The sequence below is a fragment of the Chrysemys picta genome, chromosome 5 (assembly GCF_011386835.1).
Source record: "Chrysemys picta bellii isolate R12L10 chromosome 5, ASM1138683v2, whole genome shotgun sequence".
NCBI classification, from domain to species: domain Eukaryota; kingdom Metazoa; phylum Chordata; order Testudines; family Emydidae; genus Chrysemys; species Chrysemys picta.
This window is the reverse complement of record NC_088795.1, coordinates 107,589,256-107,615,004: the sequence shown is the minus strand read 5'-3', so window position 1 is coordinate 107,615,004 and position 25,749 is coordinate 107,589,256. Positions and strand designations below refer to the sequence as shown.

At 41.2% G+C, this 25,749-nt stretch overlaps 1 protein-coding gene across 2 annotated transcripts in view; it reads left to right on the top strand.

Annotated features, from left to right (window-relative positions):
- Nucleotides 1–25,749, top strand: part of STIM2 (stromal interaction molecule 2) — a 153,348-nt gene that overhangs the window by 101,302 nt on the left and 26,297 nt on the right. The window contains exons 3-4 of one of the 2 annotated variants that reach the window (XM_042855410.2): nt 12,648–12,762; nt 16,081–16,137. In XM_042855410.2, coding sequence (XP_042711344.2) covers nt 12,648–12,762; nt 16,081–16,137 — 172 coding nt within the window. The remainder of the gene's footprint in view (nt 1–12,647; nt 12,763–16,080; nt 16,138–25,749) is intronic. The other variant, XM_005300296.4, reaches the window with a different exon arrangement.

Here is a 25,749-nt window from a genome sequence, read left to right as displayed (position 1 = left end):
CCATCCAACTTTATTGTAGACAATCCGTTTAGGTGTCCTTGATACATCAGAAGAATAAAGGCTGCAAACGTTTTCCCTCTTTGCATATAATTTAAAGTGAAAAGAAAACAAGAGTTGGATTTCATGTAGGGACTTATCTGTAATTACAGTGCAGTTCATGTGAGCACATGCACCATGAAAATGTTTTGCCTAGTTTTGCATTTTGGCCTAGTAACATAAGGATATTCAAAGTTCCTATATATGGTACTATTCTTACTCGTCAGAAACATGAGCAAGGTACCCAAACAAGTGTATAACTCAGCTTGCTTTGGCAAACCCAGAGAAAGAGTTTGACATAAGTGGAGTGCTTAGACTATAAAATTACTTGTCTACACTTACCCTACATGCCATGCCTGTGTAGCTACATGCTGAATTGAAAAGCTGTGTCCATACAGCAGTGCATAGCCAAATGTGATAGTGAAAGGCTCTGGCAGCAGGGAAATGCCCTGGCGGCGGGAACCTGCCAAGCCCTTTACTTGCTGCTAGGGCCTTTTTCTGCAGTGGGGAAAGATTCCAGCAGCATCTTGTGGCAGTGAAAGTCTCCAGCAGCCAGGAACTGCCAGAGCCTTTCACTGTGGCAAGGAAAGGCTCTGGCAGGCAGTGTAGATGTGTTAGGCACTGCTTGGGCATGCAGAGAGCCATATAGGGTACATACGCACAGGATTCAGGTGCATCTTTATTCACCTAATCCATGCCTTGCTGTTTACCTTATTTATATCTCATCCTAGAGGTACGTGCAGTATCTGTACTCTACACTGCCGTAAGTGTAGACAAGGCCTAGATTTGTATTACTGTAGCACCTACAAGTCCCAGTCGACAGACCAGGATCCCATTATGCTAGGCTTAGCACAGGCCAGCTAACTTTCTCTGTTTGTTGCACTGCAGGTTTCCTACTGCTAGAGAACCTCCTCAATGCTAGCTGGCTTTAAAGTATAGCCCATTTAAGCTGTTTTGGTACTGGAGAGACTTAAGGAAGCGGAGAGAGAATGCTGACCCTGAAATGTCTAACATCTGCACTCCACAATGTAGACTTCAATTCTACGAGGCTGGCTCCCTGGATTTGCATTTGTTTCTGAAGATTGAGTCCCCTGAAATGTAATAATTTCTGCAGCGATTAAACTAGTTTTCTTGGGCAGCTGGTTGGTATTTTAGGTCTCACAAAATCATACCTTTCAATTGCCCAATGCTGATTACAGGGATAAAAATACCCCAAATGTGGATCATGTTTTTTTTCTCTCTCATTCCCTGCCCCTTCCTTCCACAGTGTATTCAGATGCAGCTTCTGGTAGGTGACAGTCAAACATTTTAAAATGTTCTAAAAAAATAAAATATTTAGAACAGAGTATAAGCCCTTCTGGAGAGGGTGGAATTTCACCATATTCTACTCTTTATACTTTTTAGTTGAATTTTCTCTTCGTAGTCTGAGGGATTTGCAGACATGCTCTTGCTTGAAAACTAGAAATTTGTCAACGCTTGCTTGTAAATTTCTCTTCTGAGTCATGTCCAGCAGGCCTTTGTTTTAGGATGATGCTTGCTAGAGGCAGTTCTGGATAAATATTTGGGACCTGTTGGAAAGTGTAGATAACTAACCATAAGTGGTATGTGTGTAGTATTTTTGAGTTTTACCATGAGTCCATCCTGGCAGGTTGCATTTGTGGTGTTCTGACCCTGCTTTGCCTCTAAAGCCTTAAAGGGGAGAGACCCGCCCTCTACCGGGTCTGAGAGACAAATCTATGAGAAGAGAAGTTTGAAGTTAAGGGGACCTAGAATACACAACAGTATCTTTTTAAAGTATAGCTTTCAGTTAAATATAGTTGTACTGAAGAGAATCTTGTGCTTAATGTGATTATAAATACACCTCTACCCCGATATAATGCGACCCGATATAACACAAATTCGAATATAATGCAGTAAAGCAGTGCTCCGGGGGGGGGGGGGGGGGGGGGGGGGGCAGGGCTGCGCACTCCAGCGGATCAAAGCAAGTTCGATATAACGCGGTAAGATTTTTTTTTTTGCTCCCGAGGGCAGCGTTCTATCGGGATAGAGGTGTATGTGTTCAGTGGTGTTGCCCCATCATTATCTAATACTGTTTTTTCCAGAAGGGCTAACTAGTAAAAGAAAACGAGGCTGGGCAAAGCTTCTCCTACAGTTGGCAATACACTAAAAGAATGTCACACACAGCTATACTGAAGTGAATTGCAAAGGGAGGCAAAGTAGTTCGAAGATTTCAGTAACTTGACTTAATGATTCTGAAACACAGCTAAATTATAGCTTTTCATGTGTTACAGAATATGCCCTTTATGGAGAGAATTATGGTAGTAAAATGTGAAACCCACATAGTAGTACATGATGCACAAAGAATATTTAAGGAAGTCAATGTGACTTTACAGATGCATGCACACTTTCAAAACTATTTGCCAATGAACTTTAACGTCTTTCAGAGGCTAAGGATTAAAAGGTAATGCTCTCTTTTTATACCTTTGAGCAAATTGTAAATTTGAGCATACTCTTAGTATTGCACTTTTCATTTAAACTACACTGTCCTGAAAACCACCTAGGTAGTGTATGTAACGTCAGGTTAATGTATCTGGAAAAACAAAACTGAAAATTGAGAGATTGATTGAATTGAACAGGGACATTTCATAATACAATATAATGATTGTTTGGACTTGCTCTAGAAGGAGGACTTGCTGTATTCATTTTACTAGAAACCATTTACCAGCCTAAAGAAATTACTGCCATCAAACTTTGCTGTACTGACACTGAGTGTAGTGATTTTGCAAATTACTTTATTTCTTGATCTAAGATTACCTGCCAAAAGAATGTGTAGCTATTTGAATTTGTTAGTCTTTTTATTAAGAACAGAAGAACGGCCTTACTGGGTCAGACCAAAGGTCCATCTAGTCCAGTGTCCTATCTTCCAACCGTGGCCAATGCCAGGTGCCCCAGAGGGAATGAACAGAACAGGTAAGCATAAAGTGATCCATTCCCTGTCGCTCATTCCCAGCCTCTGTCAAACAGAGGCTAGGGACACCATCCCTGCCATCCTGGCTAATAGACATTGATGGACCTTTCTTCCATGAATTTATCTAGTTCTTTTTTGAACCCTGTTATAGTCTTGGCCTTCACAACATCCTCTGGCAAAGAGTTCCACGGGTTGACTGTGCATTGTGTGAAGAACTACTTTTTTTATTTGTTTTAAACCTGTTGCCTATTAATTTCCTTTGGTGACCCCTAGTTCTTGTGTTATGAGAAGGAGTAAAATAATTCTTCCTTATTTACTTTCTCCACACCAATCATGATTTTATACATCTCAATCATATTCCCCCTTAGTTGTCTCTTTTCCAAGCTGAAAAGTCTGTCTTATTAATCTCTCCTCATACCAAAGCCGTTCCATACGCCTAATCATTTGGTTGCCCTTTTCTGAACCTTTTCCAATTCCAATATATCTTTTTTTGAGATGGGCGACCACATGTGCACTCAGCATTCAAGATATGGGCATACCATGGATTTATACAGAGGCAATATGCTATTGTTATGGCAGAAGGGGAAGGCAATATAAAGAAAGTGTTCTAGCTTAGATTTTTGCTAGTGGATCATTTTAAATAGAGGGCTCTGCATGATCTCTTACTCCTGTCACCTTCTCCATGGATCCTCCTTGTATCTAGTTCACTTGGATCTTCATCTGTGGAGTTTGGTATCTGGCAGGGGCAGACGATTCAGACGGTGACTGCCTTGTTAAGAGAGTTGGAAGTGACAGAATTAGTTGTGTCTATTAATGGTCATCGTGGGTAGGGATTGAAGGGGTGAAGGAACATGGGCTTCTAGTGATCGGGAAGCTTGACTTTGTTGCTCAAGGAGTAAGAAGCTGTTTCCCAGAACCTAGGAGATCAGCAGTTTGCTGGTACTTTGAAGATCAGCTATACAAGGTACTGAGTGGTGACAGAGGGGACAGAGTTCTCCTATTCTCTGTCTACAGAGCTTGAGACCTAAATGATTCAGTCTTGTCAGTGAAATGGCAAGAATGCTTTGTTTGGTTGTTTTTTTTTTAATTTGTTTTTTTGTTGGTTAGTGTGGTTTGCCACTAGTTTGCAGTGCCATTGAGGCCAAAGTAACTCAAAGCTCTAGCAGTGGGAGATGTTTGAGGACTAGTATGTTTGGGAAGGATGGGTTTTTAATTCTTCGATTTATGTGGGGGAGAACAGCTGCTGTAGTATGGTTTTTTGGGGCGGTAAAAGTTGCCTAGATTATGGGGCAGATTTTCTCTGCGCGCACGTACACACACTCGCACACACAAATCATTGGTAACTCTCCTCCTCAGAGTGGCTGGGCATTGGTGCTAGAAGAGACATTCTGCTTCTGACCTAACAGCTTCCTCAGGCCATCATTTCCAGCTGTCTGTGTATTTATAAGATGCCTCTCGCCTTGGTATCCATTCTCTGAATTGATTGGAACAGTGGCAGAGTCCACTCGCTGTTGCCTCTGGGTTATTTTCCCTGAGTGGGACTCTGCTATTTGGGGAGATCAAGAATTGTGGGGCTTTTGGAAAAGAGTTACATCTGTGGAGTTGTGTGGGAGATTTAAAACCATGAATATAGGCGCAAATAACCACATAGCACCTTCCTTTCAAGGAGGTTTTCCAGAGAACTGCATACTTGTTCTATTGAGCACTGAAATGTAGTGATCTCTAGATTTGGAGTGTAGCACTGATTGCACATTAGCAACACCACACAAGTCTCTGTGTTGTAAAGGAGAGGAAGTGGGTGGGGGAGAACTTCCTCAATTGAAATGACAGAGAGCATTTTAAATAGGTAATATGTTTACTCAGATGGAGTTTGTTCAGTAAATCAGGGCTAACAGATTAACATGGGTGAAAAAATTTAGCTACTAGAGAGGCAGATGTGGCTTTGACATGGGCATCTTCTCGTTATTCCTCCCGTCATAGCACCCATAATCTGTTACAGGGCACTGCTGAACCATTCCATGCATTTGCTGCTAAATTCCTAAAGAAAACATAACCCATGAACTGGTGAAATTTGCAGGCCAGCCTCCCAATCTAAATTTGAGAAACCGATTTCATGTCAACCATAACTTTATCTGTTTCCCTTCTCAGCTGATAGCTTCCACTTGCCTTCACTGTCATCTACAGATGTGCCTGACACCAGTTCCCTATTTTTGGGCAAGGTATAATTCTCCTTATTGAAGTCACTGTCTCAATACCATCTCTAAAATCCTCATCTTCAATATTTACCATTCCCTGGTTGTGTAGTGCAACTTGCTTCCATAAGACCTCCCCAAATTTCAGTGCTTCATGAAGTGTAGAGAGTTGTCTGGTTCTGTCACATGCAAAGTAGCCTGATAACATCGCTCTCCACCTCAAACATCTATCCCCATTTGCTCCCTGTTCTTTCTAGTATCCAGTTCAAAATTGTTCAACTCAGTAACCTTTACTCCAACTGACCTTGCATATGTCTCCTACCTTTACTCTCTCCTCTCTTCTTGGCTAGCAATGACTGATTGCTCTCTTCCTCCACGTGTGTTTAATTACTAGATCTCTTGCATCTGATCAGTTTGCTGTATCATTTCAAATCCTAGCTGAGAATGAATTAAATATATATGTATGTGTATTATTTCCCCTCGCACTTACCTTTTAATTTTTATCATACTGCTATTTTCTCTGTAGTTATTTAATTCTGCCAAGTGATTTGGAATGTAAGTTTATATGAAAGATGCAATGCAGAATAAAGCTTCAATTTTATTATTAATAATTGACTTAGGAATAGACAGTTGCAAAGCAAGATTTCCGGGTCTGAGCAATTAACGTTTAGAAAAAAAAAACCCAAGAACCAACTGAGGATATTCTGCTCTAGGTAGTGGGCACAATGACTTTAAAAGGTCGGTGTAATACTCCCACATGTATTTCACTCCAAGTATTGAAAATTGGATAATACCAGGAACCGTTCCAGGATATAAGATTTTTCAACTTAATTCATACTTGTCTATAAGGCTATAATACTGTAAAATATTCAGTAATCATGCTGTGATGAGTGACATTGATGTGCAATGCTGGTGTATTCTTAGTAAATTGAACTGGCTGGGGAGACCAACTTCTGTATTTTTCAGTAACTACAGTTTTTGGTGACCTTAGTTCTTGACACACATGCATGTAAATTCACTCTCTAATTTTTAAAAGTGTGTGTAAGAATATCCCTATAAACAATTTGTTTTTAAAAGTCTGGCTGTTTAAAAACCATGATCTTTATCTCTGTCTCCCTGCTCCTCACCCAGTGGCTTTTTAGTCAACCACACTTTAAAAATAGTTCTCAAAAACCCATCTGTCCTCCTCAATGTCATGCCCAAAAAAACCCCTCAGAAACAGAACATAGCATCTTAATAGGCCACAATACCAGGCAGCTCTTTACTCCTCATGCAGCTGCCCTTGTCCACTTTTGATCAACTGTGTTTATATTTTGTGGGTGAAAATTGGAGTAGTACTAAACACACGAGGCAGAAGCAAACTACAAAACAATAGATAAAAGCAAAGGTTGCTGCAGGCAAGGCAGGGAGAGTAAGTACTGATGTGAAGTCCTTTAACCCTAGGCAAAGAAATAAACAGCCCAAATGGAAAACTGAGGATTTATCCAAGCAGCTACACCCTTTACATTAAAGCCAGTTTATTTTCTCTAGTAGCATTTACCAACCGTTACGTTTTTGTCTAACCAACCACTGTATTTTTCTCATGGAAACGGGGGTTGGATTAGAAGATTGTGAAGGGAGGGTTCCACAAGAGGATAGCTATCCTTAAGAAATTGTCAAAAAATGGCAAAAGTTAAACCATCTCTCAGTGAGGTTAGTGTAGTTCATGCTGAAGCAACTGACCTCCTGAAGGCAGCTGCCATTAGGTACTTTCTCCGTCTTCATGGTGCTTTTCTAAAGAACATTTTATTCCTTTAATATAAAACTGCTTTTGTGCTTTAAAAATAAAAGCACTTAGTTTTTCCTTTGATTCATAATATAGCTATGGATTTTGATTTGGGATTTAGCAGTCATCTCTGCCTTGTGTTCCTTCACCTTCCTCAGCACTCTTGGAAGAGGACAAAAGTCCCATTCAAACACCTGTGTGCTTTGGTGTCAAGGGAAGTCAGTGTTGCCAGAATGGAGCATATCTGCTGAAACATGAAAGAATTCAGGCTCTGTTCGATGGGAATCAGTTGGTATCAGTTGAACTCACCTGCAGCCTTGTTGCTCTTCTATAAAAAGACCACCCGGAGTGACAACAGGTGAACTCTTCCAATTAGCCTATGCAGAGAGATTCTGAAAATAGAAATGGATTTGGTCTCCTTTTGGCTTTATGTATGTCTCTGTGTCTGAGCTGTTGCACAGGACAAAAACTTGTGAAGAGGCAGAGCTTCACATGGCCACAAGTTGGATCAATGATCGAGCAAACTGATGCTGTCTGTTCAGAAGGGGATCATGTCCTCTTGCCCAAGAGGGGGAGCCCAAGTAAGTGCCCCATCCTGAGAGACTGACATGTAAGAACATAGGAGCATAAGAACAGTCATGCTGGGTCAGACCAATGGTCCATCTAGGCCAATATCACATCCTCTGACAGATGTTTCAGAGGGAATGAACAGAACAAGGCAGTTATTGAGTGACCCATTCCCTATTGTCCAGTCCCAGCTTCTGATAGTCAGAGGTTTAGGGACACCCATATTAGCATCTTGGCTAATAACCATTGATGGACCTATCCTGTATGAACTTACCTAATTCTTTTTTGAACCTAGTTATACTTTTGGTCTTCACAGTACCCCCAGCAACAAGTTCCATAGGCAGACTGTGCATTATTTAAAGAAACACTTCCTTTTGTTTGTTTTTAAACCTGCTTCCTATTAATTTCATTGGGTGACTCCTAATTCTTCTATTATGTGAGGGGAGTAAATAACACTTCCTTATTCACTTTCTCCACAAGATTCATGATTTTATAGATCTCTATCACATCCCCCTCTTTTTTAAGCTGAAGTCCCAGTCTTTTTAATCTCTCCTCATATGGAAGCTTTTTCATAACCCTAATAATTTTTTTTGCCTTCTCTACACCTTTTCCAATTCTAAGTTATTTTTTTGACTTGTGGTGACTGTGGGCATACCATGGATTTATATAGTGGCATTGTAATATTTTCTGTCTTACTGTCTATCTTGTTCCTAATGTTCTGCTTTTTTTATTACTACTGCACATTGAGCAGATGTCTTCAGAGAACTGTTCCTCTGAGGACTCCAAAATCTTTCTAGAGTCATAACAGCTAATTTAGATCCCATAATTTTTTTCCAATGTGCATTATTTTGCATTTATCAATGTTGAATTTTGTCTGCCGTTTCGTTGTCCAGTCACCCAGTTTAGTGAGATCCCTTTAACTCTTTGCAGTCAGCTTTGGACTTAAGTATCTTGAGTAATTTAGTGTTGTGTGCAAACCTTGTCATCTCACTGTTCACCCCTTGTTTCAGATCATTTATGAATATGTTGAACAGCACAGGTCCCAGTACAAATCCTTGGGGGACCCCGCTATTTGCACCTCTCCATTGAGAAAACTGGCCATTTATTCTACACTTCGTTTCCTGTCTTTTAACCAGTTACTGATCCATGAGAGGACCTTCCTTTTTATCTCATGACTGCTTATTTTGCTTAAGAGCCTTTGGTAAGGAACCTTGTCTGAAAGTTGGAGTACACTGTATCAACTGGATCACTCTTATCCATGACCCCCCTCAAAGACTTCTTATAGATTAGGGAGGCATGATTTCCCTTTACAAAAGCTACATTGACTCTTACTATAGTTTAAGCAATTTCCTGGTACTGAAGTTAGGCTTACCGGCCCGTAATAGTCAGATCAACTCTGGAGCCTTTTTTAAAAGTTGGTTTCACATTAGTTATCTGCCAGTCAGCTGGTACAGAGGTTGATTTAAGCCATAGGTTACATGCCACAGTTCTGCAATTTCATATTTGAGTTCCTTCAGAACTCTCGGATGAATGTCATCTGGTCCTGGTGACTCATTACTGTTTAATTTAACAATTTGTTCCAAAATGTTCTCTATTTACACCTCAGTCTGGGACATTTTCTCAGATTTATCACCTAAAAAGAAAGGCTCAGGTGTGGGAATCTCCCTCATGTGCTGTTCAGTGAAGACCAATGCAAAGAATTCATTTAGCTTCTCTGCAATGGCTTTGTCTTCCTTGAGTGGCCTTTTAGCACCTTGATCATCCACTGTCCCTATTGATGATTTGGCAGGCTACCTGCTTCTGATGTACTTTTAAAAAAAAAATCCTGTTTAGTTTCACCCTTGGCTTGCCAGAGTTTATGCTCCTTCCTATTTTTCTCTGTAGGAGTTGAGTTCCAATTTTTAAAGGATGTCTTTTGGCCTCTTTTACTTTGTTTAGCCTTCGTGGCATATTTTTGATCCTCTTACTGTTTTTGAATTTTGGGTATATTTGTAGCTTGAATCTCTATTATGGTAGTGTTTAAAAGTTTCCCTGCAGCTTGCAGGCATTTCACTTTTGTGACTGTTTTTTAATTTGTTTATCTTTTTTTGTGTGTAGTTTCCCTTTTTGAAGTTAAATGCTACTGTGATGGGTTTCTTTGGTATTTCCCCCCTTGCAAGTATGTTAAATTTAATTACATTATGGTCGTTGTTGCCGAACAGTTTGGCTACGTTCAATTCTTAAACCAGATCCTGTGCTCCACTGAGGATTAAATCAAGAATTGCCTCTCACATTGTGGGTTCCAGGACTGGGTGCTCCAGGCATCAGTCATTCATGGTGTGCAGAAATTTTATTTCTGCATCACATTCTGCAGAGGTGACACGTACCCAGTCAAAATAGGGATAGTTGAAATTCCCACACTGTTGTCGTCGTGTTTTTTGCTTTTGTAGGCTCTAATTTCCCTGAGCATTTCACAGTGATTTCAACATCCTGGTCAGATGGATTGTAGTATATTCTGATAGCTATACTCTTATTGAAGTATGACATTTATATACAGAGAGGTATATAAATATACCAAACTATGGTACAGTTTGAGGCGTTTAAGTTTTTTACTATATTCGTAGAATATCAGGGTTTGAAGGGACCTTAGGAGGTCATCTAGTCCAACCCCCTGCTCAAAGCAGGACTAATCCCCAGACAGATTTTTGCCCCAAATCCCTAAATGGCCCTCTCAAGGATTGAACTCACAACCCTGGTTTAGCAGGCCAATGCTCAAACCACTGAGCTATCGCTCCCTTTTTTCACATTCAGTGGCAGTTCTCCACCTGCAAGACCTACTGTCATTCCTTTTGTATCCTGATATTACTGTGACCCATACATTATCATCATTCCACTAAGTTTCTGTGATTCCTGTTATATCAATATCCTCATTTAATACCAGGCACTAAAGTTAATCCATCTTAGACTTCTAGCATTTGTATGCAAGCACTTATACAATTTGTCAATATTTAGTTATCTGCCTTCATGTGATGTTATTGAATGGGACTCTTTTGTCAGAGCAGGAATTTACACGGGGAAATTGCTCCTGTCATAGACCTCCTTTTCTCCCATTCTACATTGTATCTTCTTGCAAAGCACTGCTGCCTTGTGTTTGTACCTTTCTCCTGATTTCTTTTCTCTCTCCAGAAGTGTTGGTCTCAGGGTAAAAGTGGGCAGACTGGGCCCTTATACAAAGGGCTTAAATGAGAGATTCTTTCCCCATGGCCAGATTAAAGGACTTTGAGATGCCAGGCACACCCTCCCTTGGGCACCTCATTGCGCCGCAGCCCTGCTGCCCTGCACTGTGTTATTTCCCTCTTGTCCCCTGCTTGGGGTTTTAGTGGTATGGGGCCTCCATGAAGAACTGGTCTTATCATGAAGAAGGGAGGACTCTGCCTGCACCCAACTGAGCAGAGGACATACTGCACAAGAGGACTGTGCGGAGTACTCACCACCTCAATATAGCTTTGAGGTGTCAAGAACTTTGGACCTTGACCAAAAAATAAGACTACCCTTGTGGTAGGGGTCCCGATGTCATCTGGATACCTCTCTCTGGCCTGGCCTGGCCTGGTCTGGTCAGGGCATCTTTCAGGATCACAGAGAATGAAGGCCCGGGCTCCCAGGATATAGTGGTGGTGACAGCCATGATGGTGAAGCTTGTTTCAGTAGCCTCTGTCTGTTCTTCCACATTGTTCTTCTCCTCTCCCCCCAACCCCCAGTTTTTCTTTAAGGATCCATCAAGGGAACGATGGTCGGAATAGCTCGTCACCGCATTGTTTTGTGCACGAATTAGACCTAATATCCAACACAGCAATCTTGGTTCGTTAATTTCAGATTTCACATCATCTGTTTTTACCAAGCATGATTTTAACATAGTCCTTGAATCATATTAACTTGGCTCTTCTTGTTTTGACTAATTTAGTTTTTCTGTCTCCCTTTCATACATGTTCCCACCAGCATTTATTATCGATTATTGTAATGTTTTATGAACTTCCATATACTTTTTACAGTTGAGCCTACAATTAGGGTAAACTTGTAGGCCAAATTATCACAACAGCCCTCACCTTAATTTTTCTTGGTTATACATGTCTTGTAAACGTTTTTAGTACCTATTTACTAGTGACTTTGAAGTATTAAACGAAATGACTGTGGTACACATAAATGAGCAGAATACACTGATACATAGAATCCCACTTTTTAACAATCTTTATGTGCTTATTAACATTCACATGTTAGGTTTTTGCCAAAGGCTTCCCGTGCATTATTGCAAATTGTAGGTTTACGATATACTATTTATGTGTGTGGAATACACCCCTACCTTGATATAATGCTGTCCTAGGGAGCCAAAAAATCTTACCGTGTTATAGGTGAAACTGCATTATATTGAAGTTGCTTTGATCCACCGGGGTGCGCAGTCCCCCCCCCCCCCCCTCCGGAGCACTGCTTTACCGCATTATATCCGAATTCATGTTATATCGGGTCACGTTGTATCGAGGTAGAGGTGTATAACTATTCTCTTGATCATGCACCACAATAAAATAAATAAACCAAGGGCTGAAGATGAATTGTATGTTAACTAGATTTAATGAGGCAGAACATGATCTTTTGGTGTCTAGTCGTAAGTCTTTGAGGGATGGGAGAAAGCTAACTATTAGTTTCATTTAATTGGTATAGTGGGATTCAAAATGGACAAATAACTGCTGATTTATAAAGCACTGGCACACTTTCAAACCCTATCACGTGGGCTTGCCTTCAGACAGGTGAATGTCCATAGAATATAAAACCATGAGATACAACTTGTTTGGGATGTTTGTGGTGACTAGCTGTTAATCTTTGGAGTACGTTAACCACACACTTCAATTTGACTAATAGCCTCACAAGTGCAACATTGTTTTCCCAGGGTTTATTACATTCCAATTCAAAATTTATAAGAATGTTGAATTAATTATGTAGGTTGACTACTTTAGAGGCTTAACTAAATTGTGCCATTTGTACAGGGCAGATGGAAAAAGCATCTCTACTGATCTACTTCCAGTTTCCCTGTTAAGAACTGGGCTTGTTTACTGTTAAAATTTAATCAAACGTTCTTTTTCTTACTCAGTTTATCAGAGAAGACATGAAATATAAAGATGCTTCCAATAAACACAGCCATCTGCACAGAGAAGACAAACATATCACCATTGAGGATCTGTGGAAACGCTGGAAAACCTCTGAAGGTAGGAGTCAGGAAATATACCGTTTCCAGATCCATGTCATGGTTTTTCAGGAGGCCCAGTACTAAATCCAGGCTTGCTTGAAGTAAAGGCGATATTGAGATAAATGCAGTGCAACTATTAGCATTAAATGACATATAGTTAGGGCCCTACCAAATTCATAGTCCATTTTGGTCAATTTCACAATCATGGGATTTTAAAAAATCATAAATTTCAGGATTTCAGCTATTTAAATCTGAAATTTCAGTGTGTTATAACTGTAGGAGTCCTGACCCAAAAATGAGTCATGGGGGGTTGACAAGTTTATTGTAAGGGACCGGGGGAGGGTCGGGGGGGTTGCGGTACTGCTACCTTTACTTCTTCGCTGCTGCTGGCGGCGGCAGTCAGAGCTGCCTTCAGAGCTGGGCAGCTGGAGAGTGGTGGCAGCTAGCTAGGAGCCCAGCTTTGAAGTCAGAGCCGCCACCAGCAGCACTGCAGAAGTAAGGGTAGCAAGGTATGGTATTGCCACCCTTACTGGAACAGAGATGGGTTTAACATTTCTGTCAACTACTGAACAGACCATCCTCAGTTGAAACTGGTGCTATTAATCAGATACCTCAAACGCCTGTTTAGCACCATCTTGACTCATTACCCTCACTTGAAGAAATAGAAAAGGCAATCAGTTTGATGAGCTCAGGAAAGTCCTCGGGTAGAGATGGAATACCGTCAGAAATATTTAAATATGCGGGTCCAAAGGTGGTGGTAACACTCCAGAAGATGCTTACTAACATCTGGGACAGTGAAGAAATGCCACAAGACTTCAAAGATGCCACAATTATTCCTTTATTTAAAAATAAAGGCAGCAAAATGGTCTGTGATAACTATCATGGGACAGCTCTCCTATTTGTTGCTGGAAAAATCTTTGCTTGTGTCCTTTTGAACTGACTGATTTTGTCTGTTTCAGAAGCCAATCTACCTGAGACTCAGTGCATATTCAGACCTGGTCAAAGCACCATTGACATGATTTTCAGTATCAGGCAAATACAAGAAAAATGTATCGAACAAAACATGAATCTATTCAGTGTTTTCACCTATCTGACAAAAGCATTTGATACAACCAGTAGAGAAGGATTCTGGATGATCCTCAGCAAGCTTGGTTGCCCACCAAAACTAGTAAAGATCATTCATTTATTTCATGAGGGGATGCAAGGTCAGGTACTTTTTAATGGAGATCTCACTAACTTCTTTCCCATTTCAAATGGAGTCAAACAAGGCTATGTCCTTGCCCCTGTACTGTTCAACCTGTTCTTCACCCAAGTTCTCAACCATGCTACAGATGGGCTCAACAGAGGTATATACATCAGATACAAACACAATGGCTCAGTCTTCAATCTTGCGAGGCTTAAAAGCAAAAACAAAAGTAACAGAACTACTACTAAGAGAAACACTCTTTGCGGATGATTGTGCCCTCCTAGCACACACAGAGGGAGATCTCAAGTGCATCATAGATTGTTTCACTGAAGCATCAAAATTGTTTGGCCTCACAATCAGCTTGGAGAAAACTATGGTGTTGCACCAATGATCTTTACTGTTCTATGCCATATCCCCTAGCATATTCATTAGTGGAAACCAACTAAAGCAAGTTGACCGTTTTACCTATCTCGACAGCAACATCTCCCATGATGGACCTCTTGACAAAGAAATCACGAACAGGATACAGAGAGCTGCTCAGTCATTAGGAAAGTTACATAACAAAGTCCTGAAATCCCACAACATAACCTTCTCAACAAAAATAAAATTATTTTGTGCTCACATCTCTCCTCTATGGCTGTGAGACCTGGATACCATACAAATGGCATATCAAACAGCTAGAGGCCTTCCATATGTGGTCTCTGTGCTCCATTATGGGGATCCACTGGCAGAACAAAATTACCAACCTGGAGGTTCTTCAAAAGTCAAATGCCATAAGCATCGAGGCCATGCTGATAAATGCCCAACTATGTTGGGTTGGATACATCATTAGGATGCCTGAGTATCAACTCCCCAGAAAAAAATTCTATGGAGAATTGACGCAAAGACACCGAATCAAGGCCGCCCCAGAAAATGCTACAAGGACAGCATTAAGAATAGCACACACTTTAGTACAATAAAACCAGATGATCTTGATTGAAAAAAATATGTATATATAAAATGAGAAGATGCTGCTGTGTTCAGAGGGTTATTAGTGGGAAGATAAATGGAAAAGAGGTTTGCTTCTCTTGTTTTGGTTGGGCGTTAGAATTTTTTTAAAAATATACATGTTGCTGTGTATTTACGTTGGAGAAGACAAGGTCAAAGAAATGCGCTTTGCATTTGGAGCAGAAGGTGAAGAGGTTTGTGATAGTTTTTAGTTTCCAGGAGACTTCATTTCAGTCTCAAACCAACCCCCAGGAAAGTTCTCGGTCCTGCACAGATGAGATTTACCCTTCTTGTAGAGAATTCCCTAATGTCAGAGGAACAAAGTAGTCAACCAGGGTCTTCATCCCAGAGCCTTTGGTATCCCGGGCCCAGACAATGGAGAGCCTTGAACATAAAGACTGAGACCTTGAACTTGATTCAATATCCTATGGGAAGCCAGCGTAGAGAGAGGAAGACAGGTCTGATGTGCTCGCGGTAGCCCACATTCCTGAGGAGAGATGCACTTGAGTATTCTGTACTAGTTGGGAATTTCCCAGGTGCAGAAGGCTTCATACGCAGGTCTGTTGTCACTTCCCTGCCATACTACAGCAATGCAAAGTGAATAATCAAGGCGAGGCCATGATTTGCAAGGGTGTGATGGAGTCTGCAAGCCAACCAGAGATAAGTGTTACTTGCAGATATTGCTATGTGAGAGCTTTGTGTCAACAAGGAATCCAAGACTACTCCTAAACCACTGACCAGATTGATCAGACATGGGTTTGTACCTTCAACCAAAGGAGATCAGATAATGGTGGCAAATTTCTCAAATTGCTTTGCCCACAATCATTCTCTCTCTTACTCTGGTTCAGCTTCAGCCAGCTGCTGTTCATCCATGAGCTGGTCTCATGCAGGCATTGGGCTATCTTAGTAGTAGTGATGTGGTGAAGGATAAGCAGAGCTTTGTGTCATCTGTGTATGCTGGCACTTGAATTCATGTCTAATCAGTTTCCCTAGTAGTTGCATGTAGATGTTGAATAGGACTGGTGAAAAAAATTTATCCTTGTAGGATTTTACAAGTGAGGGGGCTTGAGGTAGTGGTGCATTTGTTGGGAATTGGATGTGTCCCTCCAGGAGGGGCTCATACCATTTTAGCACATTACCCCGGACTTTTGCCATTTCTCTCAGGTGAAAGCTGCAAGAAGTCCAGGAGGATGAGAATGAATGTCTGCCCTCTATCCACTGGTAGGAGGAGATCATCCATCAGTGCCACTAAAGTGGTTTCAATTCCTTATCCTGGTCTGAATCCAGATTATTCCAGGTCTAATACATTAGCTTCCATTAGATGAGCTTGTAATTGGCCTTTGGCTGGCTTCTGTATGAACTTGCTCAGGAATTTGACATTGACCAGTAGTAGGCTTGAGCTGATTTATCTGTTTAGTTCTGAATGCAGCAAGGGTGGTGGTCATTCTTCTTTTCTCTGGCCATGGGATCCAGTCTTGGTGCAATTGCTGTGTGAATAAGTCTTACCCTCTTTGTCAGCTTTTTTTTTTTTTCTAGTTGAATCAAGCTGCTGTTGTGTGAGCCCATTGTCATGGAAGAGGAGATCTCTTAGGTAGCTAGCTCCAGTACCAAGCAGGTCTCTGAAAATCAGTACAGCAGCCTTGAACTAGACCCTGCTTAATGGGGAGCCAAGTGCTGTGAGTAATGAATCAGGGTGATATGTTTCTGGTAATCTGTGCTGGTGAGCAGGCAACCTGCTGCATTCTGTAACAGTTGTTGTTCCCTCAGGGCATTGGGCTTCATTCCTAACTATAAGAAATTGCAGCAATTCTAATCTACTGTCATTTAGATTTCTTCTCTCCTTTCTTGATACACAAAGATTACTTCAAGTCTGGCAATATTAGTAGTAGAGATTTTTTTTTTTAAGAGGATAAATAGGAGGGCTGGTTATATGTCATGATTTGTGATAGGCTGCCTTGCTTTGGACTGGCATTGCACAGCAAATGTTCTTGCAGCAACTGGGAATAAACGACATACCAAAGCGAGATGCTTTGGTTGCCTTTCACATTCTTGATCGATGGCGGTCTTTGGTTTTAAATATCCAGACAGTAGAAATGAATACAAACCAAGCATTGCTAAGGATGCATTACATGGCACTGAATTCCATTCCAGACAGGACTAATATAATATTTCAAACCCCATTCTTGGGAAGAGGAAACTGAACTATCTTTTGTAATATTAAGCCATTGAATTTATGAAATATCAGGGTCACTTAAAGTAAATTGTTACTCCATTCAGCTCCCTTTTGTGTCGTTTTCTTCACTCTTGGTCAGAGCCATCCCTAGAGTATGGCAAATTGGGGCAACCACCCTGGGTCCCACGCTTTGGGGGCCCTGCACTTCGTGAGGAGGCGGGCGGGGAGGTGAGGCGACGGGCAGGCGGGGGTTGGCAAGGAGGAGCCTCCTCTCTCGCCAGTGCCTCCTGCCCATCGGCAGGCCCGGCCGATCAGCACCTCCTCCTCCCTCCCAGCGCCTACCACCGATCAGCTGTTTTGCTGCAACTGGAGGCGCTGTGGGGGAGGGGAGAGGAGCAAGGGCTCAGTGCACTCGGGGGAGGGGGCGGAACTGGGCAGGGAAAGAGGTGGGTGAAGGGGTGGAATGGGGGTCGGACCTGGGCAGAGCCAGGGAGAGCACAGCAGATAGAAACTTGTCACCTATGTCCCGGGCCCCACACCCCTCTGGGGACAGCCCTGCTCTTGGTATTAGAACATATACTAGTAGCAGCAACATGTCCTGTACTGGTGCTCTCGATGGCAGTGCTTGCTAAATGAAAATATGCTCTGTAAATTCTACTAAAAGTCCTGTGACGTACATGGCTTATATCCGATAAAGTTCGTTTCTCTGGTATTCTGACCAGAGTTTCGGGGAGACATGGGTGGACAGATTTTTAAGGCTTCACATGGTTCTGGTGTCATTCTCCTTTTGCTACATACTGACACCATCTGGTTTAGTGTCTTGCCCCAGAAAGAAACAGGGGAGAGGATAAACTCCATGAACCCCAAATAAATGGCTAATGTGACCATAACAGAAACTTCTTCTAGGCTATACAAGGGTATTTATAGTAGATAGACTATATAAGAGAACAGTCTGCAATATGATAAAACTGAATTATTTTCCTACACTTAGAATAGGGAACAATTGAATAACTTCAGCTTCTGTGGTATGGTAACTGTCTGTAAATGCTAACGTTATAATAGCAGCCCCTGTAGTATTATGGCAGGTGATGCAGACCAAGGTGAATTTCAGCCTGTTTGGTTTTCAGTACAGAATTGGATAAGCCCTGCATGTGTCACTTCTTTTACCCTCTCATAGTCCAATGTACTTGGCCCCCTGTGCTGGGTGAAAACTGTGATTTACAGGAAGAGTTTAGAGCGCAGTATGAGGTACAAGAATGAGCTTGTGTACTCATCAGAATGTTGACTTGTGTTTCAGCGATGGCGTCACTAGGGCAGTAAGCTTTTTCTCTTATTAATACATGTTCTCTATCCAAGCATGTTCAGTTATATGAGCCTGATCTTGTGTGTGCGCCACACTCCATATGTCGTCTTTGGAAGCATAGCTTGAGGCTCTTCAAGAAAAAGGGTGTTGCCCCAACTGGAAAATCTGTTCTTTACAGCCTGAGCTTGGAATTTTACTGAAGTAGGATTAGTTGTCATGAGTGTCAAACAGGTAATCCCTGCAAAGTCTCCAACAGATTCCACAGAAAATTAATTTTGTGGTAAATAGAGCCCTCAGGGTTTTACTGATTAATAAGCTCCTGTTGTGCAACTTACTTTGTGACTTGCCTTAAGTTGCTTGGCATGATGGATAACTCTATAACCTGATTTGGTTTTTGTTGCAGTTTCTGTTTTGTGTCAGACATGCTTCAGAATTCTAAAGGTTGTGAAAGGAATTAGACTTTATCCAGGTCATCCAAGGAATGTAAACTCCATGAACCCCTAATAAATGGCTTATGTGACTATAAGGCAGACTTCTTCTAGACTGTACAGGGTTTATCTATAGTAGATAGACTATATAGGAAATTAATTGTTTTTTTCTCATTACATAGAATCATAGAATATCAGGGTTGGAAGGGACCTCAGAAGGTCATCTAGTCCAACCCCCTGCTCAAAGCAGGACCAATCCCCAAAGGACTGTGGCTTTGTTTTCAAAGTTAACCAATTAAGTGGTCAAAATTTCCACTTTCTAGGGTTTTACTCAGAAGGAGAATTCTCTTATTTCGTAAGGTTAAAGAAATTATGGTTGAAAGAGAGGCCTGCTAACACATTTTAAAAGGTTTAAAACCAGTCTACGCTAAGTGCTAACATACTTCTAAACACCACTTAAAATATAATATCAAGCACATTTTTAAAATAAAAAATGAATCTTTTTCCTCATCTAGACAAGGCCTATGAATGCCTGGAGAGTTGAGAAGCTAGCAGTCATTTCTTGTAAGTCTTTCTCCTTCATCCTAAATAAAAACAAGGCCCATTTCCCACTCTGTAAAAAGCAAGAAAAAATAATCCAAGCCAACATGCTTGACTTTTTAGTTCATTATAACCTCAGTTTTCTGCTTTTTCACTATATTCATTCTTCTCCCTTTTCTAAAAGCTGAGTTGTCTGACTAAATGTCAATTTATGCTGACTAAATGTCATCTTCCCCTTTCTCTTATTTCGTATGTTCCATGCGTTTGTTTGTTTGTTTTGTTTTTTACCTTCTTTCTTCCCAAGTTTTTTTGTTCCTAGTTTTCTATTTGGAAATTGGTCTTAACTTTGAAACTCAAATGTGAAAAATTATGTAAATCAGCTTAATAATTTTGCAAAAAGAAGAACAGGAGTACTTGTGGCACCTTAGAGACTAACAAATTTATTAGAGCATAAGCTTTCGTGGACTACAGCCCACTTCTTCGGATGCAGTCCACGAAAGCTTATGCTCTAATAAATTTGTTAGTCTCTAAGGTGCCACAAGTACTCCTGTTCTTCTTTTTGCGGATACAGACTAACACGGCTGCTACTCTGAAACCTGTCATTAATAATTTTGAAAACTTCTGTCCATAAGAAAACAAGACTGCCAGATGAATAACCTGACTCTTTAAACTTTCCTCTGTTTAAATTGTTCAAATGTAGCATCTTTATTGCTGCACTCTCTCCAGGTAGTATTTTCCTTTCCACTATATGGTGACCAGTACTGTCTGCTGCATTTCATAGATCATTTGGTTCTTGAATTTGGTAGCAAGGTAATTTCTCCCCTCTCTGTAAACTGGTTTTCTCTTCATCATGTTCTCCAGTCTGGACTGACTTGTTTACTGCTTGTTATGATAAGTAGGCAAACAGCTGTTGAAGCTTTTCCTTCCTAGTAAGGGGAGCTGCTTTAGGTTTCAGTAGGGAATACTATGGAACTTTTCCCTTAGCTAAATTAAAATTATTTATGAACTGAAACAAGAGAACTTGCGGAACATGTCAGTGATGTACCCAAAAGTTTTAAAAACCACAGGAGATTCAGGCTTTCAGATTGTTTTATATGAACAACAATAATTTATAGGTAGGGACTACAATTTATAGGTATATGTACTTTGCTCACCAGGTCCTCTGATTTGGATGTATAGATTATATGTAGCAACACTCCAGGCTGTGAAGTGGGAAGATTTGAATGAGTGGACTTCTGTGCCTAGAACATTGCATTTAAAGCTGCATCTGCCAAGACAGATTGTCTAATCTGTGGTGCATATAGAAAGTGTGTAGTGACCTCTGTGTGGCAGTCCCTACTGATCTCTGTTGAAGTGCTGACACTTGAAGACCCAGATGTGGCTAGGGCCCTTTCAGATTGGGGTTGGCAGTAATGTGGGCAAACTAACTTCATAGAATGCATTTTGAGACCTACCTGGGTGATGAAAAGATCTAGAAGTCTTTTCTCACTTTAGAGTCCTTCCTAACAGGCGCAGAGAGCTTGGAGTTCCTGATTTAATGACAAGGGGGCTACAGTCAGGGATTTTTTCAGTAAAGCACCGCTCGACAGAAATTGCTTTCCTTCCCTTGGATCAACAAGATATTTGTCTGAACTGCAGGCCTAACTCAATTTCTAAGTGAAATTTATTACTGAGATAATTTTGAAGTGAGACGAATTCATAATGTATTGATTTATTTATAAGATTTGTTGTTATTAATGTACTTGTCCTCCAGAGCAGTGGTTCTCAACCAGGGGTCTAGGCCCCCGGGGGGAGGGGGGCACGAGCAGGTTTCAGGGGGTCCACTCATCAGGACCAGCACTAGACTTGCTGGGGAGCAGGGAAGAAAGCCAAAGCCCCACCGAATGGGGCTGAAGCCCGGGGCTCTGAGCCCTGCCACCTGAGGCTGAAGCCAAAGCCTGAGCAATGTAACTTTGCAGGGGCTCCTTTGGCATGAGGCCCCAGCAATTGCCCTTCTTGCTCCCCCTAATGCAAGCCCTAGATTTTGTATGCAGAAAACCAGTTATTTTGGCACAGGTGGGCTGTGGAGTTTTCATAACATGTTGGGGGGCCTCAAAAGAAAAGGTTGAGAACCCCTGCTCAGAGCATTAGATTAGAGAAGTTTTGAAAATATAAATAAGCACTTTTTTCCTGAAATGTAACCCGGTTAGCATTGAGAAGCCCCATACAGTATGTAGAGTGGAGTTAAAATTGCTGCAGCATGATCAGAGCTTTAGAGATGCAAACTATCTGCCAAATTCTGCTTGGGACTTGAAGTTGGACCGAAGCAGATGTACCCATGTGTCCAAAAGACATGAGGAAACATCATCGGTTCTGCACTCTGAAGTATTTAGATTTGTATGCTGACTGATTCACAGAGGTAATATTGTACAGTGCTTTTGATCTACAAAAAAAAAAAAAAGAAAAATGTTGCAGAACTGGTTGTGGAGCCTCTCTGCACTGCTGCAATTTTTCTAACAGTGGGGAGCCTTGTGCTGATCTCCTGATGTTGGAAAAATCGCACCTATTTTTGCAGGGGGAGTAGGTGGCCAGTTTTACACAAAGGAATGCGCAGTTACCGTTCACTGACTGCATTCTCTGTGTATAGCCTGTAGAAAAATACTACATTACCTGGACGCTGCCGTGAATTTTAAAAACAAAACAAAACTGCAGTTTACTCAAGGGCCTACATTTACGCGGGTTAAAGGATTTAACACAGAAATCACAAAACCAAGCAACTGTGAAGTTTGTCATAAACCAAAGTCAGAAGTAGGATTTTTATTCCTTGCTGTATTTTTTCCCTTACCAGTTTCACCTGTTGCATGGTCATTATGTATGGTTCTTCTTTAAAAAACAAAAACAAAATTTTGCATCCACTCTGTGGAAAAGGGGGTGTTCATTATTGATTTCATGTGTTGGATTCAGTTCTGTAACTGAACAAATCATACAGTTGTGTAATCTGCTGGTAATCTACTCTATTTTGTCACATACATAAGAAGCTAGTGATACAATAAATACACTATATAGGGGAGCAGCTTCCTCTGTTAGAGCAGCAAGCCCTTGGCTGGGAGGTACAAAAGGAAGATTATTTGGTTTTGATGTATAAATGAAGGACTTATGTAAGTTTCATGGTGCCTTTTTAATGATTATTAAAAACATAAACCATACAACAAGAACAAATCTAATGGGTAATCTTCACTATGTAACAAAATGTACCAGCCGAAGAAGTACCCACTGAAAATACCCCATCCACCACCAAAGCCAACTATCAAATGTTTACCTCCACTCCAACAAAACAAAACAAAAAGAAAAAGTGCTTAGGATATAACTAAAGACAAATGACTACCACAGTGGGGTCTTGATCTCTGACAGTAACCTAAATTTGCGCTAGTTCAAAGCAAGAGGGAGGGTGAATTCTGAAGAGTAGGGCAACCACAAACAAAGCCCACTCAGCAGCTCCCTCCATTTTAAAGATGAGAAGGCTCTATCATAAGCCCCTCTGCTGATCCCAGTGGTGGCAGTCTTACACTGCAAGAATGGTGATCTCTCAAATGGGCAGCTCCCAAACCATGTGGGGCTTTCGATGTCCAGAGCAACCTCCCCTACATTTCTCCTGGGGACCCAGAGGCAGACAATACAGACTAATGAACGCTGATGTCATGTGCTAACATGAGTAGCTATGTTCTCTTCCAGCTTTGATTTTTTTTTTTCAGATGGACATTGGTGGGTGCCCAAATCAGAGTCCTCCAAGCGTCCCTCTGGAGTGCCGAGCATCTGGTCCATTGAACACTCTCAGAACTCTGATCCCTACTCCCAAGGGGATAGTACACACTAGCTTACTAGATTCAGCTCAAGATTACCACTCTGCTTAACACACAGCACTTAGATAGTAAACTTATTCTTGTTTTCACTACAAATCTATCCTATGAATCTGTTCTTTGATAAGTAAGCAAGCGGTTATATAAAAACCAAAATTATAACATGCTTTCTAGAGCAGTCATTTTCAACCTGTGGTCTGTGGATCCCTGGGCAGTCTGCAGACTGCCTAAGATTTCCAAAGGGGTCTGCCTCTGTATTTGAAAATTTTTAGGGGCCCACAAATGAAAAAAGGTGGAAAACCACTATTCTAGAGCCTAAACTTAACTCACAAGACACTTCCCTGTCTCCTACAGGATAGCTGACCCCAAGTTCTTAGCCACCCTGGTTGAAAACACTGGGGAAAGTTCCTCCTTTCATAAGATCAAGCCCACGGGCAGTTTGTCTTCCCAGACTGAAAAATCCCCAGTGTACCTCCATACCCACAAAGATTCATTGTCTTTATTTGTAAATAGAATGGCTCTTGCTGGTTTTTGTTTCTTCTGGTAGCACTCTCGAAATTTCTTTATTAGCATGTGACTCAATATGCAAATAGTAAGATACACAATGGTCAACAGATGGATAAATGTCTCCCACCTTCTGTCTGGCGAAGTCTTTCTCAGTGCTCTCTGCCTCTGACTTACTTGCCTTTAACTACAAGGCTTTAAGAATTTAATTTCCAGTATACGTACATAACTCGTGCATATATATTTTTGCAATGATTTTGATGACCATTGTGACACAGGCTTTCATAGACACCTTACATGACCACTTTTGGTGAACCTAAGAGATCCCTGAAATCTTACGTCCCCTGTGTACCCTCTGCCAGTGGGCATAAAGAGATTCTTGGTACACTCCATCGTCTGTTCTTATCCGTGAGTGAGGAAGTTCCAAGGCAGAAGTGCCCTGTGCTGAGTTTTGTTCAGCTGCATTCAGGACTTTAGCTATGGGAGCATCCCAGCTGATGATTCCATGACTGGGTGTAGGAGGATGGGGCATGACAGTGGCCTGTGAAGTAGCTGGGTTCCAAGATATAGATGATATCTGATATCTTAAAGTGAACTTCTAATCTGAATGACTGTTTAAAAATGGACGTTCACTGACTCATTGATTGGCATATCATAATATGTTCAGTTTACAGATATGAGATTTTTTCCTAACTGCTAGCCCTGTAAACTCAAACTGGGCTCTGACAGTCATGCTTGGTGCTTTCCATCTGGCACACAGTCACTGTTTTGCAGGCCACATTATACTCCGCAATAATGGTACAAGCCCACTGAAGGGAATGGGGTTGCACAGATGCTACTCTAGATACATTCTGAAGACCATGGGGTTGCACAGGTGCCTTCAGTGGATGATTCGGCCTGCCGCGCCTTCCTTTCTGGTGGTGATGGGTGAGATGGGAAGAACTCTGACTCTGAGCCCATGCTGAACTTGTGGGGCTGGCATTTAAGAAACAATCTCTTCACTTGCAAATTTGATCGGAAGTCAGTTAGACACAATGAATATTAAACCACCCAGTGCCATGTTACAAAGGCACTTTTCAAGGTCAAACAGTTTTATACCCTGAAGTATTTTAGCAGCCAGTACAGAGTGCTGCTATTAATGGTCAGAGCAATCTGCCCACTTATGATTTGATAAAGTCTTTAACTGGTTGAGTTTGGCTCGCAGTCTCAGAAGTATTTCAAAAAATGCTTGCTTTTTTAAAACTTGTTTAAAGCGTTTAAAGATTATATTTTTTGAAATCTTCAAGATCGCAAGGCCAGCAAGGACAAGAAAATAACCACACCCGTGATACAGCAGAGATGATGTAAGTATCAGGACAGATCTGCACTGGGAAATTTCTTTCCTGTTTTCTGGCAAAGATGCAGCAGCTCCGGTACTACCAATTGTCTGAGTGCTGCTTAGATGACACAGTGGTAAAAAGTGTCTGCTCTTGGTTTACACAAGTGGTTGTGCTATTGGTGGTACTTGTGCAGCTACCTGCGCTGTTGCTGGGAAATGGGTCACAGATTTCCTAATCAAGTAGATCCCTCACTGTAAGTGTACCTGCCCTACAGTGAGATTTCCTTGCTTGATTTCCTACAAAAGGAACATCACCCTATGTTGGGCGTTAATATCAATAGTTACTTTGACTGTCAGTAACTGTTATGTATATCTCATTTGTTACATAGTAATGATTTTTGGCCACTCATTAGGACTGAAAAGGAGAGCAGATTTGAGAGTGTGTGAGACCCATCATGTGAAATTACTGTTGAGCCTTTTAAGTATGTTACAGTTTGGTTGGTCTAGGCTACGAATGGAAAAGGCATACTGGAATATATATAAATGATAGAACTCCCAGAAGTTCAGATGTTTTGGAATGTGTATGAGGTGCCCTTCAAATTTGATCTGTATTTATCTGGATCCAGTTATCTTACATCTAATCAAAATTTTCTTGACCTGTATCTTCTGATAAGGGCTCATTTGGAGTATTGTGTCTGGTTCTGAGTGCCACACTTCATGAAAGATGTGAA